This window comes from Ambystoma mexicanum, chromosome 14, assembly GCF_040938575.1.
Source record: "Ambystoma mexicanum isolate Mex_15411 chromosome 14, UKY_AmexF1_1, whole genome shotgun sequence".
In the NCBI taxonomy this organism is placed as follows: Eukaryota; Metazoa; Chordata; class Amphibia; order Caudata; family Ambystomatidae; genus Ambystoma; species Ambystoma mexicanum.
In genome coordinates, this window is record NC_090940.1 from 110,934,724 (window position 1) to 110,950,789 (window position 16,066).

Here is a 16,066-nt window from a genome sequence, read left to right on the forward strand (position 1 = left end):
AACTTGAATGTGCGGTAAAAATCTGAAGATGGCTGCCAGAGGCAGGGCTTAGGGAGATGGCAGTCATTGGCTGTGGTCAGTATCACACTGATATCAGTGATTGGTTACTACTACGAAAGACAGATCAGAAACGAAACTGATGCTGATTTTTCTTTACCGAGGATTCCCAGCCTGACGACGGGGAATATTCATGAGCATGTGAATCCATGCCAGACCCCATGCTGGAGAACACTTCTGTGTTACCTTTCTCTGCAGCCGCGGCGGGCCAGTGGGGCCACAAAGGATCTGTAAATTACTAATTTACAGATCCTTTGCAACTTACGCATCCAGTGACGGCGAGGCCCTGGGGGCCGGTTCCTGAAGCCCACGCCTTGGACTTCAGGAACCGGCCCCCAGGGCCTCGTCATGATTTCAGCCCAGCCACGGGCCAATCCGACCGTGTTCCTATACTAAACTTTTCTCTGCCCATCATGGTATTAGTCCCGGAGATCCACCTTTCATGGATACCTACTGTAACAGTTCATGAACAAGAAAATATTTCAGTTCCTCGGGAAAGAGGTATATTAGACATTACACCTTAATTAAGACATGACAAAAGGTTAATTTCTTAAAAATATATTTATTCTGGAATGCATTTGTCCCACTGATTTCAGTGAACCTTGAGGCATGAAGAGCTCCTATTAAAACATCAGTGGAATAAGTGACAATCTTGCATACCGTAAAGTCCATAAACACATGTTCACATAATAGTATTTCACTTTAAGGTTCATGAGCAAGGACAATTTTCATTTTTTTTTAAAAGGCAAAGAAAAGATATCAAAAAAACTCAAATACATCTTTGCAATATATTAAAATTCCTAGGTTTCTGTTATTACAACATAAAGGAATACAATCATTTTAGACAATTAAGGTGCACCTTTTTGATCATAATGTGAATAGAGAAGAAAACTGGTGTGATCTTTGTACTATTGCAAACATTTAATGGATATAGGCCTATGTGGAAAAGGTAGGAGTGGACAAACAAAAGGTATCTCCAATGCATTGCATCCTACTTAGCTCAAAATGGTGGGATTTTCGATGCTCTTGGGCAAACGTCATGGTGAATAAATATAAAAACCTATGCCCTACACACAAAAGGCAACATGGCTGACCCAACTGGGATGGTCTAGAAAACGAGAGAAAGGTGCAAGAGGAGGAGACATAAGCCGGTAACCGCTAGTAAAGTGCACATCGCGCATGGATAAGTATAGAAGAAATTCCCCAAAGTACAATTTTCCTGAAGGCAGAGAAGAAAGAAGCAGGAGTGAACCAAAAATTAAGATGCACTTAAAAATTTTAAAAAACACGCGCAAATTTAAAAGATCTAATGAACACAGTTTAAAAACAATGCAGTGTAATTATTGAACTTGTATAAATTGATGTCTTCATTGTCATGCACCGATTGCGTTTGTTTTATGATAAATACAAGGTAAGTGCTAAGTGCACTAGCACTTGACTCCGATTGATCCGTAGGTTGATTCGCTAAACTCTTGTGTCTTGCTTTGGTCCATTCAATACAACATGTGCAACTTCTACTGACCTACTTCAGCAGCATGTGGTAAAACAAATGTATCATTTACTAGATTTGTGTCAGTCTAAAAACATTTAGATAATTCTTATAAAATACTGTGATTTGCACCAGTAAAAAAACAGAAAAGCATTAGTAGAATAGGGCTGCGTTATTCAAATACATGAAAAGAAGTGCAGCTTTAAGAAAGTGTTACGCTAAAAAGAACAGGAATCTGCATTTCAAAAGGAACAAATCCAAACTGTATACAATTTATGTCATTATAAATGGATGGTGGTTCTGTTATACTATAAAGAATGTTGCTCTTCATAATCCTTCCCATGCTGATAAAAGTGCAGTCTCTACCTCCACTTGTACACCAATACGTGCTAACGGAACGTTATTTGGAAGCACCCGTCTGATGACCTTAGATACAGAGAAAAGATCCAAGAATTGTACTAGCGTTACAGATCATTTTCATCAGGCAGATCAGGACTCTCCAAGACAATCTTTTGTGGTTAATCCTTCATAAAGCACTCGGAACGTTGCTGAACCTTACTTTCATCCCATCGGGCCAGAAAGCGTTGTTGGAAACCAGTCAGACTGTAGAACCTCCACCAGCCAAGAGGAGATCCAATTTCATGGTCCTCCACTCCATTGAGAAATTCTTCTCACAGTTTCCAAAGGTTTTGTGCGGTGAAGCCTCCGACCTGCAAATGGGTGTGGCTGCACAGTGCTAGAAAACCTAGGTCCTGTTATAAGGTCAGTCATGACCCGCTGCATACCCCGCTCTGTCGGGGTACGCCAAGCAGCATTTTGTATTCTGAAGAACTGCACAAATTTTGTTCAATGCCGGGACTAACTTTGTGCTCTGAGAGTTCCAGTTGAAAGCCGCACTACTTCACTTGCCCTCGTCTTGTTGATGGCTTCTGCCTGGTGTTCAGACTTAAAAACAGCTGATATAATTTGTAGATCTGATAAAAAGTTCTGTTAGAAAAAAAGAATGCAAACTCGCTTTAAGTAAACGTTCAGGAATTGCAAATGACCAAATGTTCAATTTATTTCAATACCAGTATTCAACCTAACAGCATCCTTGTAAATTCAGTTTCTCCATCATTTTCTGGAGCAAAAATGCAAATTGGTTTCACGCAATAGATGCCAGTGCAGTCAGGAATTAGATACATGAAGTATTATTACGGGACATCATGCAGGATTGCTTTAAAACTGCAAGTTTCATCGCTGGGAAAAAACATTGAGGGGTACCCGATTTGTTTGTAATCCAGTAAACACCCTTCCCAACATATTTTAGGGCTGGTGCAATTATATAAACAAACTCCAGTCCTAGAATGTTTGGGGAAAGTATTGGATAGTGGGTTAAAAAAAAATAAAAAATGAGTGTCCCTCACTGGTTTCCTCAGCGCTTAAATCACTGGGTATCGGTAACTACACCTTTACAGTAATTTCAGTACTCCTAGTAGTTGCTCTGGTCTCCTTCACTGTAGGTTGTGAATTGCCAGTGCTGCAGCAAGGCCCCAGTAATGACAAAGGGACAGATGGTCAGCTAGTGCATCTCATCACTTGTGCCCAAAAAAAGGAGCAGGTGGACTCCGAAAGGGAATCTGAATATGCATATCTATGATGCGCTCATTCAGAGGCCCTTTTTCACCCCTTTGCGCATTTAAAAGCGCACCCCGAACTCACAAATGGGACGCACTTTTAAATGCACAGAAATGACAGCCAACCCACCTGCAACTGTTGGGAACAGGCGGTGGGGGAGGGGCAAATCATGACGGGGTCATTTCCGACCCTACCATGAATATTTCTTTAAGTGTGGCAGACTCTGTTTAAACCGCAGCCGTCCCTTGCATTTCCATCTGCCAAACATGGACGGGAATGCTTTTTTGGCTCCTTCTCAGGTTCTGGTTTCTCCCTGGGATCTAGGTGTGTGATCCCGTCCCCCCCAATAGGCCAACTAAGCTCCTCAGTTCTTTTCCTTGGCTTCCACCAAGGTCTTTGGTCTAGCTCAAAGCAGACTCTGTACACGTTTTCTTCCTTGCAAGACCACCAACTGAATTACACTATTATTTATTATATTGGAAATTGTGTTAACCGCTGGCCCTATCCATAGGTTCTCTGAGCACCTTATAAGGTTCAGAGATTGAAAGGGGAAGTGAAACTGAAGTTCCAAATATTTTCAGGATAGGAAGATTAGGATAGACAAGTGGTAGCAGGGGAGTTCGAGGGGCATGGTTATGTGTGGGGAAACTGGTAGGTTTTGAGGCTCTTTCTGAAAGTGGTGATGGAGGGTGCAGTGCAGATGTGAAGAGGTAGGATGTTCCACAAACTGTCTCATCTCGGGTCTCCCTCTCTGCAACCACCATCTCCTCAGTAAACACACCAACTCTCTGGAACACCACCCTAACTCACTAACTGGTGGCCAGCTTGTGCCTTTTATACTGTTTGCACAACTTCAGTGGGCCAAAGTGTATGATTGGCTAGCACATCAACCCCTCATCTCCGGGTTATCTTACTGGGCAGCTGTACTGGTGAGTGATGTGTATGCTGCTGTAATATATGGAGCCTGGGGAGCATCTTCCAGGTCTGAGGCTCCACTAGTGTCAGTTGAGAGATGCTGGATAAACAGACTGGGTGGTGGGCACCGGTATTCTTCTATCCATTTATCTACTTGATATAATTTACCTTAGTCATAGTCTTTACCTCAGAAGAGGAGTAATAAAGAGTCTCAATCTTTACTGCAACAAAGTGGCTCTCCTTCTTGGCTCCCATCCACTTTACTTGAGAAGCACACGAGGCACACCCCTAGGACACGACGTAGCAGCAGCCTTGCATGGTCCCTCCTCTTACGGATGTGTTGCTTTTCCCATTTTTGTCTGCATGTGTTGTGCATCTTCTGATCTCTCCATCCAGAACAGTGAGTCATTGGTGCTCTATGTGGAGAGGGCTTAAGAAAGCCTCCGATCATCTAAGAATCAGACATGATAAACAAGGCGGCTGAGCCCTTGATGGGATGGCTCCGTACCTGCCCCTGGACTATTTCCCCTTCTACACGGTCATGTGTTCTCTGCCCACCTAGCGCATGAGTCACTGTTTCCCTCTACTGTACTTTGACTCATGGCGTTGATAGGCCGGGTGAGAAATCCTCTTGCTATTGGAACGAGATTGCAAACGTTACTTAATTCTGGTATACCGGCTACCTCTACCGTATGTTGTGCAATCACCCTCAAGCTGTTGTCCTGTCTGATGCACTTCTGACCCACTGATATGACATATCAAATGGGGCTCTCATGTAGGGGATCCTGAAGTCTCACAGCCATGCTGTATTCTGGAGTTCTAAAAGTGGAAGGATCCCCTTGAGGCAGTGTTTCGGAATTCCCTGCTGGAAGGGCTTTGGGATACTTGGGGGACTATGGAATACCACCATATTAAAACACCAAAAACTTTACTACCCAAAACCCATCAAAACAGCAACTTACCCAGAGAAAGGAAAGTTTCAAGTTATTAGGGAAATAAGAAACCCAACATCTTGCAATAAATCTCACACATCCATTCTGAAAGGGTGCAATGGTATCACCAACCACATCCGGAATTAGAGAAAACCATCCAACAAGCTATCCACGCAGCAATAACTGACGGCATTGATAATCCTTACCCAACGACAACCCACTCACAATCCCACAGCCCTGTGTACAGAATCTGAGAGCCCCCTCTCCCCCATTCTAGTGAACAGGGAAAGGTACTAACATCTAGCCAAACTCTATCAAGATATTAGTAAACAAGCCAACAAGCAGTTTTTAAGTGTTTTAGAAATGAAGTACAGAATTAGTAACGGTCTGACGAGGTCCCCACTCAATCCCACCTTTGGGGAAGCCCAGAGGGATCCTTGACCAGAACTTCACCAATCACGGTCAGGCAAGGAAGAGGTAGGGCAAGGACTTTACACCCATTAAACCCTATGGAGGTGGGGGGTAGAAACATGTATTTTAACTCAGCCCCTGTACTTCGATTTGCTCAAGTACTACTTCAGAGGATCCAGATTTATTTGGGCTGTGCCCTTTGTTTCTTGGTTCAGTTGGTGTGGGATCGCTAGTGCAGTGGTCACTTTTTGCGTCAGGATTTAGATCTGGCTAGTCAGCGGCTCTGCGCTCTGTCAAGAAGGTTCCTAGCACTAGACAGCTGTACCATGTTGGAACAATGAAGAAAGGACCACCACGATATTGACGACCTCAGAGGACCCCTCACAGGATACAATGAAGGCAGAAATTCACAATGCCCACTCGATCGAATGGCGTAAATTGACCCTTGTGGCGTAAACAAAGAACCTGTTCCTGCGAGACCCTTGTTAATGTTAGAGAGCTGCACCTGCAGTCAGAGGCCTCTTGTTTCAAAGCAGAGGTTCTGCAGATTCCCAAGTCCAAACTCAGGACAATGACCGTAGCAGCAAGGTAGCCCAGGAGAAAGCTGGTCAGCCCACAGGGTGGTTCTGTGGCGCTTACGAAGGCTTCCAGGGGCAGCATCCTGACGCAGGGGTTGTGAATAATTGTCCTCACCTGTCCAGGGGTCAAAGCATCGATGAAGGCCTTCTGGAGATCAGCAAAGAAGCAGGGCTTTGCCAGACAGAAGAGGACCATGCTGGATAGTTGCAAGGACAAGTTCCTGCTCTCCAACAGGATGCACCTCTTTAAAGGGCTCTTGGCTCCAATGACAACCTGAAGAACGGCTGTAGAGTCCTCATCTAACCCTAAATTTGAGCTGGAGTATTCCCTGAGACCACCAATGGAAAGGATCTGGACCAATCAAACTGAAGGGGCTGTCCAATCATAGCTACCAAAACTGCCCAGCCACAGGCACACTTTGGCCCGGGTGTGGACAGGGACTAGACATTCCTGGCCCCCTACCCCCAACCGGCCACACACATACCACCGCTATGTCTGGGAAAAACAGAGGCTTTGTCTGGCCTTACCACGTTAATGGCATTCTAAAAGTCATTAAATGATAAAATGCAAGAGTGCATGCAAAATAAAAAACGGAAACAAAGTACCCCCACTCCACTACATTGCAAGTTGATTTGTGCAATGCAAAACAAATATGGAATTTGTAATGCAGGACAGAGACCCCTGCAGTGATAGCCATTGGGACCAATCAGCGTCCCCAAAACAGATGAGCTTAGCAAGGCAAGTGAAGTAAAAAGGCTTTATTTACCTTCCATGGGCAAGTCACGTTCAAAGGAACAGCAAAAAGCTGGAAGTAGGGTTGCACAGAGTTCTATGGTGGGAAAGCAGCAAAACAGAAAAATACATCTTTCCAGACAGCTGGTCCTATCAAGAATCAACTACCCTAACAGGCTATACGTCAGCATGATGGACTACCTCATGAGAAAACTTTCAAGTAAACCGAATTCAGCAGCAAGTCTATTGTTCAGACTCAACAGAACTCTAGCATTAAGAATTCTCCACTGGCTAGCTGTTAAAAAAATACTACACCTCAAAGCACTTTACGTTGCCCACAGAGCTCTTCAGTGCTGTGGATCTGAATTCATAGTAAAGATCACCCAATGCCAACCTTAACGGATACGAAGATCTAGTGACAACGTACTACTAAAAATCACACACTACCCCAGAGTGACACCAAGGATCAACCTGGTGGCAAAACTCAAACACTCTTCCATAGGAAACTCTCACAATCGAAGACCACCTTGCCTTCAGGAAATGTATAAGAACCCCACAGCGCCCAAAAGCTGACTAGATATTACGAAAACCAACCATACAGTCCAGATAACAGGATAGCTATCGACCTAACCGCAATAAATTGTGTCACTCAAGAGAACACTACATCAGCATCCCCCATCCCATCACTTTAAGGGTATGCCATACCGGCTTCCCCTTCCCTCACCACCACCGATATGCAATGGCCACACTGGATGGATGCTCCAACTTGCCAACCTCTAGTCTCCCCACTAACATTAACCTCTACGCTCACACACATTGCACCCATACCAACTAAGCCACTCACACAGCCAACAAATAAACCTCCCAGCAGACACCAACCAAAAGAACTCTACATCTCTACAGTCAACTTATATAACACAGCACTGGCCAATGCATCCTAGCACCAGGGGCACACAAGGCTCCCCTCTGAATACAAATGATCCATGCTCTTGCCACAGGACATTCTTTCGCTTTATTAAAAGTGCACAGAGATCTCTCACACAGGCATAGGAATTCAATGATTGATTAATAATGAAGAACCCATGTAGAAAATAATGTGTGTGCATCGCTTAACATTTTCATACCACACATTTTCATACCACACTCAAGGGTTTGACTTCATGCTATTAAACCTTGGGAATTACTGCAAGAGCGTGACATATTACAATACTACTATGTGCTATTAAAAGGATGGTCTTATTGAAAATCACAAATACTTACAGGTGGCCATGGGAATTCCTGGAGGTGGTGCAAATAGCTCTCTGCTTCTGTGTACCCCATGAGTCCATTCTCAAGAAGGCCGCGAAGCATAAACAGGAATGTTTCCCACTGCAGAACAAAGAAAACATTGCAATTGAACCAATTTCTGCTGACACAAAGCAACAATCATGTTCCTACTGTAAATACATGCTGAATAGCAATTTCAGCAAGTAGTGCAAATATGTTTAGCAATGGGAGGAGTTACAAAAAGTAGCAAACTAAGGAATTTCTTACAATTAGTGCAAAGAGGCATAAAAGCCCAGGGGGTTAAGTCACCAGATGCAGATATCAATGGGTAGAACCTGAAGATCTTCGGTTAGAACCTCAGCAGAGATAAGACTTTGCCATTCAGAAGTCAAGGCAAGTCAAACCAATACTGCTGTCGACTAGTTCAGTTACAAATATTCAAAAACATGCAAAATACTAGAGACTACTGGATACCAATTGACCGCTAAAAACGTAATAACGAATCACTGACCAACCCTCTCTACAGCCAATAAGTGTCTGGCATATCTTAGAATAATCTAATTAAATGTGGCAATGATGATCATTCAAAAATGATAGTGCTAGTCCCATTAATTCCATCTACTCTGACCACATAAATGGACCTCAAAAACATAAGTGATGCAAAGTGTCAGGATGGGAATAGTTTCTTACCTGTAACTCCATTTCTCCAGCATTGGTATCTTTCATGGATTCACATACTTAGAATATTCCCCGTCGTCAGACTGGGACCCCTCGGTACACATATATAGCCTTTTCCTATAGGAAAACTTCCGACACTTTTGAGTCCTATCTATGTCCTTTTAGGACCCGCCTACGCATGCTCTGTAGGCCGTCACGGTATAAGAGGCCCGCCCCCGCGGCTCCCCTTCAGATTCCGGCCCCTCCAAAGTAGGAAGGGTCAAACCTATCAAACATATACATTGCATTCCGGGGAGGCTGGAGGGCGCATGTGAATCCATGAAATATACCAATGCTGGAGAAATGGAGTTACAGGTAAGAAACTATTCCCTTCTCCAGCATTGGATCTTTCATGGATTCACATGACTAGAATAAATTGTATAGCAGTAAACCTGAAGACGGCGGTGAGAATGTAATGTAATATACCTTCACCACAATACACAATGCATAGGTACACCAGAAATAAGTTTACCCATATAACTGTACCTCCATAAAGCATACGGCCACCAACAGGTAGAAAAAACTCTCCACAGTGTGGAGCTTACCTTATTGAAACAGATGGCGCAGGACTGCTCTTCCCATCTGCACCTCGTCCGCATGGCAGTAGTGGCGGGTAAACGTGTGGGGCACTGACCATGCCGCAGCCTGGCATATGTCCGTTAGCGGAATTCCTGCCCATAATGCTGCTGAGGAGGACGTTGATCTTGTAGAATGGGCTCTAGGATGCCCTTGCAGCGGCCTTCCGGCCTTGGAGTGGCAAAACGCAATGGTCGACGAGACCCATCGAGCCAATCCTTGCTTGGAAATTGCCTTTCCCCTCGTCGACGGACCATACGCGATGAACAGTTGTCGAGTAGACCTGAGTTCTTGTGTACGATGTAGGTAAAATTTCAGGGCCCTCCTAACGTCCAAGGTATGAAAAGCTTTTTCTGCTGCCGATGATGGGGTCGCGAAGAAAGTAGGGATAACAATGGACGAGTGTTTGTGATACACTGTAGGAACTTTCGGGATGTAGGATTAGTTGCCAGGACCACCTTGTCTTTAAAGAATCTCAGGTATGGAGGGTCTACGACCAACGCTTGCAGTTCCGAGATTCTCCTGGCTGACGTGATAGCAATTAGGAATGCCAACTTCCACGATATGAATTTCATGTCCGACGTGGCCATAGGCTCAAAGGGTGGTTTCATTAAGCCTGCCAACACTATGTTGAGACTCCATGTTGGTGGGAACGTTTTACTGGGGGAAAAGTTCGAAATAAGCCCCTCATGAAGTGTTTCACAAGTCTGTCGCTGAATAGAGGAGACGACCGTCTCTTCCTCGTGAACCTACAGATGGCCGCCAGGTGCAACTTTATCGACGTGAAAGATAAACCCCCCCTCTGCCAAGTGAAGCAGGTAAGGTAGAATTTGCTCCGGAGTCACCTTCAACGGATGTAGACCTTGTTGTCCTCGACACCATTCACAGAACCTTCGCCACTTATAGGTGTAAGACTTGTTGGTAGATGGGGTCCGGGCCGCTTGCAGAATTTTCTGAAACGTCTAAGGTGCCGAATTCCGAAAAGTCAGGAGCCAGGCTGTGAGGTTGAGACTGTCCGGGTCGTGATGCCACACCGTACCTTTGTCCCGGGACAGTAGGTTCGGGACTCTCGGAAACGCTATTGGATGTTCCAGCGACAGGTGAAGCAGGTCGGAAAACCACGGTTGCCGCAGCCAGTACGGTGCCACTAGAAATACCCGGCAACTGTACCTGCGTATCCTACTGCACTGTCCTCCGTATGAGGGGAAACGGAGGAAAAGCATAAAGGAACTTGTCCGTCCATGGGAAGGAGAACGCCTCCCCCATGGAACCCTCCTGAGGCCACCTGCTTGCGAATTGTTCGCATTTCTTGTGTTCCTTCGTTGCGAAAACGTCCAGTGGGGGGGTGACCCCATTTCTTGAAAACTTTCATCAGCTGAACTGTGTCCATTTCCCATTTGTGTATCTGGGCCATCCTTCTGCTGAGGGAATCTGCTTGCGAATGCCTCACTCCCGGGAGATGGTGAGCCACGATGGAAATCTCGTGCTTTAATGCCCAATGCCATACTTTCTGGGCCTCCAGGGAAAGAGTTCTAGATCGCGTCCCTCCTTGTTTTCTCAAATAAAACATGGCCGTCGTATTGTCCGTCAGCACTCGTACTCTCGATCCCTTGATGTGTGGTAGGAACGCCTTCAAGGCCCATCGCACTGCTCTGAGCTCTAACACGTTGATGTGTAGGAGTGACTCTGTTTGAGACCAACGACCTTGCGTTTGAAGAGTGCCCATGTGAGCTCCCCATCCAGTTAGGGACGCATCCGTGACTATGGTTCACTGGAACTCTGGTTCCTGTAGGGGTACACCGTTGTTCAGATTGTGGAAACTCTGCCACCACTGAAGGGTCTGAAGCAGTTTGTCGTCGTCTATGATTATCGTGTCTGACCGCGATCCTTGGGCCTGTGTCCACCGGTCCGCAAGGAACTCCTGAACTGGTCTCATGAATAGGCGACAGTTCGCCACCAGATGGATGCAGGATGCCATGGCCCCTAGGACCGAAACGTATTTCTTCACTGAGAGCTTGGTGTTTTGCCGTAGTCGGCTCGCCTGTTGATTAAGTTTTGAAGTTCTGTCGAGGGAAGGCTTCACTAGCCCCGACTGGGTCTCGAACTGTGCCCCCAGGAACACCAACGTTCTCGATGGCCGCAGAGAGGATTTTTCTAAATTTATGGCAAATCCCAGCTGTTGTAGAAGTTGCATGGTTGCTTGCAAACTTGTGATGGTCGACGCTGGGGAGGATCCCCTTACCAGCCAGTTGTCGAGGTATGGGTATACATGGTGGCCTTGCTTACTTAGCCAGGCCGCTACTGGGGCCAGGCATTTTGTGAACGTTCTGGGGGAGGTTTTGAGCCCAAAGGGAAGAACCGTGAACTGGTAGTGAGTCCGCCCTATCACAAACCTCAGGAACTTCCTGTGTTTCCGACACATTGGAATATGGAAGTACGCGTCCTGCAAATCCAGGGACGCTAGAAAATCCCCTTCTTGAACGGCTCGGATCACTTCTTGCAGCGTGAGCATTTTGAATTTTAGGCTCTTTAAGGACTTGTTGAGATCGCCTAAGTCAAGAATGGGACGCCATTTTCTGTTCGGCTTTTTTACGACGAAGTATCTTGAGTAGACTCCTTGACCTTTGTGATGCTGGAACTAATTCTATCACGCCCTTTGCTAACATGAGTGTTACCTCTTGTTGCAGTACCCTCAGATGGGAATCAGCGGTGAACGCAGGTGGAATGTGCGGAGGGCTGTGCTTGAATTGTAGAGAATGCCCGTTCCTTATTGTGTCCAGCACCCATTGATCGGTCGTTATTCGTTCCCATTCGTCGACATAGGCTGATACTCTTCCCCCCAGAACTGTGTGTTGCTCGTCATTGCTGATCTTTATTTTGTTTGTCTCTCGATGACGACTGATAGGATGGTCTCTTCCTGGAAGTCTGGAAGTTCCGGCGTCGGTTTGCAGTTTGGGAAGCACGCCTGTATCCCTGGGAGGGGTAAGCCGACCTACCAAAGGATCTGTCTCCTGACGCAGAGAATCTGGAATGACCTGAAGCCCCTCTAAAGTGACGAAAGGACTTGTAGCTTCGGCCACTCTGGAGGGCACCCAATGAACGTGCCGTGTCCGAGTCATCTTACATTCGCTTTAGGGCCTCATCTACTTTCTCTCCGAATAGAAGGTCTCCCTCAAAGGGCATATCTAATACTTTGTATTGTATCTCTGGCCTGAAGTAGGTACACTTAAGCCATGACTGTCGTCGTAACACGACCCCATTATTGACTTGCTTGAAGCCCAATTCAGCGAGGTCAACCGCAATGTTTATTGCGTGATTGGAGGCTTCCTCACCCTCTCGGACCAGTAACATCGCTGCCTTCCTATGCTCTTCTGGGAGATGATCCAGCAACGGAGCCAGCCTGTGCCACATTTCTCTGTCGTATCTGGCTACGATAGCCAGAGAGTTTGTGGCCTTTACTGCAGTTGCTTACCACGGATAGCACTTTTTTTGTCGAAGGCATCCTGACGTCTTGCCTAGTTTTCAGGCGGAGTCGTGAACTTGTGCTGGGCCTTCGCTTTCCTCGCCGCTGCCGCCGACGCCACCGATTCAGGCGTTGGTTGGGAGGATAAGCACTTGGGGGTAGACTCTGGAGCCTTAAACTTTTTCTCAAGGCGTCCTTTTACCGCCAGCTCCGAAAAGGGGCGACGGACGCATTGTCTGCAAACCTTCCTTCCACACGTGATCTAGTATAGGTATTGAGAACACTGACCTTCTCTTACCGATGTGGTCAAACAAAAAACAGTCCTTTTTCTGTTCTTCCTGGGACAGACCAAATTCCTTACACGCCTTCTCCATCATAGAATGGAATGATGCAATATCGTCCGGGGGGGACGGGTGAGCCGGGCTTCTTGGGGATTCTAACTCCACCTCCGACTCCCAGGTTGGGTCCCTGGAGGGGGATGATGAGATATCCGACATGGCTCCTCTGTCAGACTCCGAATCTGGCAGCTCACCTTCCTCTTGGGGTGCCTGTGGTGCTGAGACTGGCGTGCGTAAGTGAGTCGGTGGACGGGACGGGCCCGGCTCGTCGACGGGTGACTGTGGTAGGTTTACCTGAGGTAGTCTCTGGTCCAACGACTGTACTAAGGACTGAAGCGTGGACAGAATCTCCAACGACAAAACAGATTGAGGATTGAGAAGAGGGGCAGATACCGGAATTCCGGATCCCCTCGTCGACGACTTGTCAACCACTCATAGCCCGAGGTCTGCCGGGCCAGCTATTCTCCCGCTCTCGTCCTCCCCCAAGGACAGCGACACTGCCTGTTCCTGCAGTAAAGTATCCGGAGGGATCGGATCAAAAACTTCATGCCTCCAGGCTTCCTGTAGAACCTCCGTTGACGAGGCCACCGTCGCAGTCAGTGGGACGCTGGATACCACATGCGTCAGTGGTAGGGTGGAGGCCGATGACTGGACCGCCGTCGACGACGGTGGCTTAGCAGGTGGTTTAGGAGGTCCCGCCTTTTCCACACTTGGCCTGCTTTTACTCGACTCTCGACTCGTGGTCGATCTATGGTGATCGCCCGAGGAGGATTTCGGCCTTTCCATGTCATGCTTTTTTGACGAAGATGACGATTTTCTCGACGAAAATTCTCTAGCTGAATGACTCCGAGATGACTCTTTTTCCGTCGGTCGAGATTTCTTCGCCGGTGGTTCCGACGACACTGCGCAGTGTGATGTTTTTGCCGATTGTGTGGAGCTTACCTCCGAAGGGGGGTATGCCCCCGCTCCATCATTCAACCATGCCACCAGCCGTCGATTTCGGTCTTTGAGGGTCTTTTGAGAAAACCCTTTGCATATGTCACAGTTATCAGCCGAATGATGAGGGTGGAGACAGTATATACAATCCATATGTCCGTCCCCCTCGTAAACTTTTTTCAAGCCGCACCTCGCGCACGGACGGAACAGCGCTTTTCCTGACATGGAGGAAAAATTCACCTAACTCTAACTCCAAGTACACAACCTTGTACAAAATAGTAAGTCGACGCGAGGAGATCCCACTACTTTGGAGACGGTTGAAATCTGAAGGGGAGCCGCGGGCGCGGGCCTCTTATACTGTGACGGCCTACGGAGCATGCGTAGGCGGGTCCTAAAAGGACATAGATAGGACACAAAAGTGTCGGAAGTTTTCCTATAGGAAAAGGCTATATATGTGTACCGAGGGGTCCCAGTCTGACGACGGGGAATATTCTAAGCATGTGAATCCATGAAAGATCCAATGCTGGAGAAACACCCATGCTCCCCCCCCCCCCCCCCAACGACCCTCGTCTATGGGGCAGTGCTGGCCTTTACAACGCAATGTCGCTCCATTATGTACTAGACCATTGTGCTCAGCGCAGTCTAGTTGTTTCAAAAACGGCGCTGCGCTTCCGGACAAATGCGGAATCAAAGGGGATCTGCGGTTGCAGCTCGGCGTATCGCAACCCGGGTAATCTTGTGGATGCTCCCCTGCAGTGTTCCCCTTCTATAGTATCCTTGCCTTCAGTCCTGTTCTTCCTCTCTCTTTCCTCTACTCAATTCCCGTTATTTATAATTCCTTGGATGTTATCTTCCTTGATGACCGCACTTCCTGGTCTGGATTCTGAAGACACCTATTCCTTGAACTACTACTCCACATACTATAAAGTGTAGCGCCCGTATGCTTCTGGGCCATTTTGGTGCGCGGTATGAATTTGTTAACTTAACATTCCCGCTACAGCATACCCGCGAGTCCCCCTGAGGTAAGAGGGGACACCGGTGCATTTCGGCAACAGAACTGAAAGCAAACAGAAGTAAATCAAGTAAATGAGAAAGAATTAAAAGTGCCAGATTATTTAAAGAAACAAAGCAGAACCAAGATAAGAACTTGTGTGCCCAATACGCATATGAGAAAGCCCCGATATGAGTGTACACCAGGCATTTCAACTCACAAGTGTTTTGTGTATGAGAAGATGTGTATGCATCTGGGAAAAGCCCAGGCAGGAAAGTATACCAGGCATTGCAAGTTTTAAGTGTTTGTAGATGATGAAAAGGAGTGATTGCATATGAAAGAAACCCAGCAGGAGAGTATAAAATGTACCCGGTGTAAAACCAAATTGGATAATTTATAAAAAACAATGCATGAGAAAGTCCTGAGAAGGATACAGAAGTAACTAAAGAGTATGATTGAGAGATATCAAGGAGTAAGAAGAAACCTGGCAAGAGAGCACATCACCCAGTCTATCAAGAATCCAGCTGTTTTGTACAGTAAAAATATTTGATTTAAAAGGAACTTAAATAAACCATTATAAAGCCGAGTGAAGATAAATCTAGGGGAAGGGGATCACCCTCTGGAATGTTATCCTCCAGGAACTTTTGAGTTGGAGTTAAGCATTTTCCTTTTTGAACATTCGTGCACATTCCAAAAACCAAAGACATTTCCCTGTTCACCTTATAGTTGATTTTTAGAATGTGAGGGCCAAAATAGTACTTTGGACACAGGACAATTTACTTTGGACATCTTGACAAAGGGCCGACCCATTTGCTTTGTTTTAGGTAGGGAAAATACCTCTAGAGCAGGGACAGAGGCATTTTCCACAGCCATTTTTATAAATAAAATAAAATAATAATAAAAAAGTGTATGGACAAAATCGTGAATCACTTGTGTCCGAGTTTCATTCCTGACCCTTCACAACCTGCATGCACCATGCACTACACTACGACACATTGCACAACACCTCCGTCATAAGAATGCAGCTATCCCCCACGTTTGTCCTGC

General features: G+C 46.4%; 1 protein-coding gene across 2 annotated transcripts in view; it reads right to left on the reverse strand.

The window, feature by feature from the left end:
- Positions 1-599: 599 nt before the first annotated feature.
- The window catches only part of CDAN1 (codanin 1), a 563,981-nt gene continuing 548,514 nt past the window's right edge, over positions 600-16,066 (reverse strand). For both annotated transcript variants that reach the window (XM_069638655.1, XM_069638654.1), the window contains 2 exons: positions 7,993-8,100; positions 600-2,533 (listed from right to left, as the gene is read on the reverse strand). In XM_069638655.1, the coding sequence (XP_069494756.1) occupies positions 2,405-2,533; positions 7,993-8,100 (237 nt within the window). In that variant the 3' untranslated portion in view covers positions 600-2,404. The remainder of the gene's footprint in view (positions 2,534-7,992; positions 8,101-16,066) is intronic.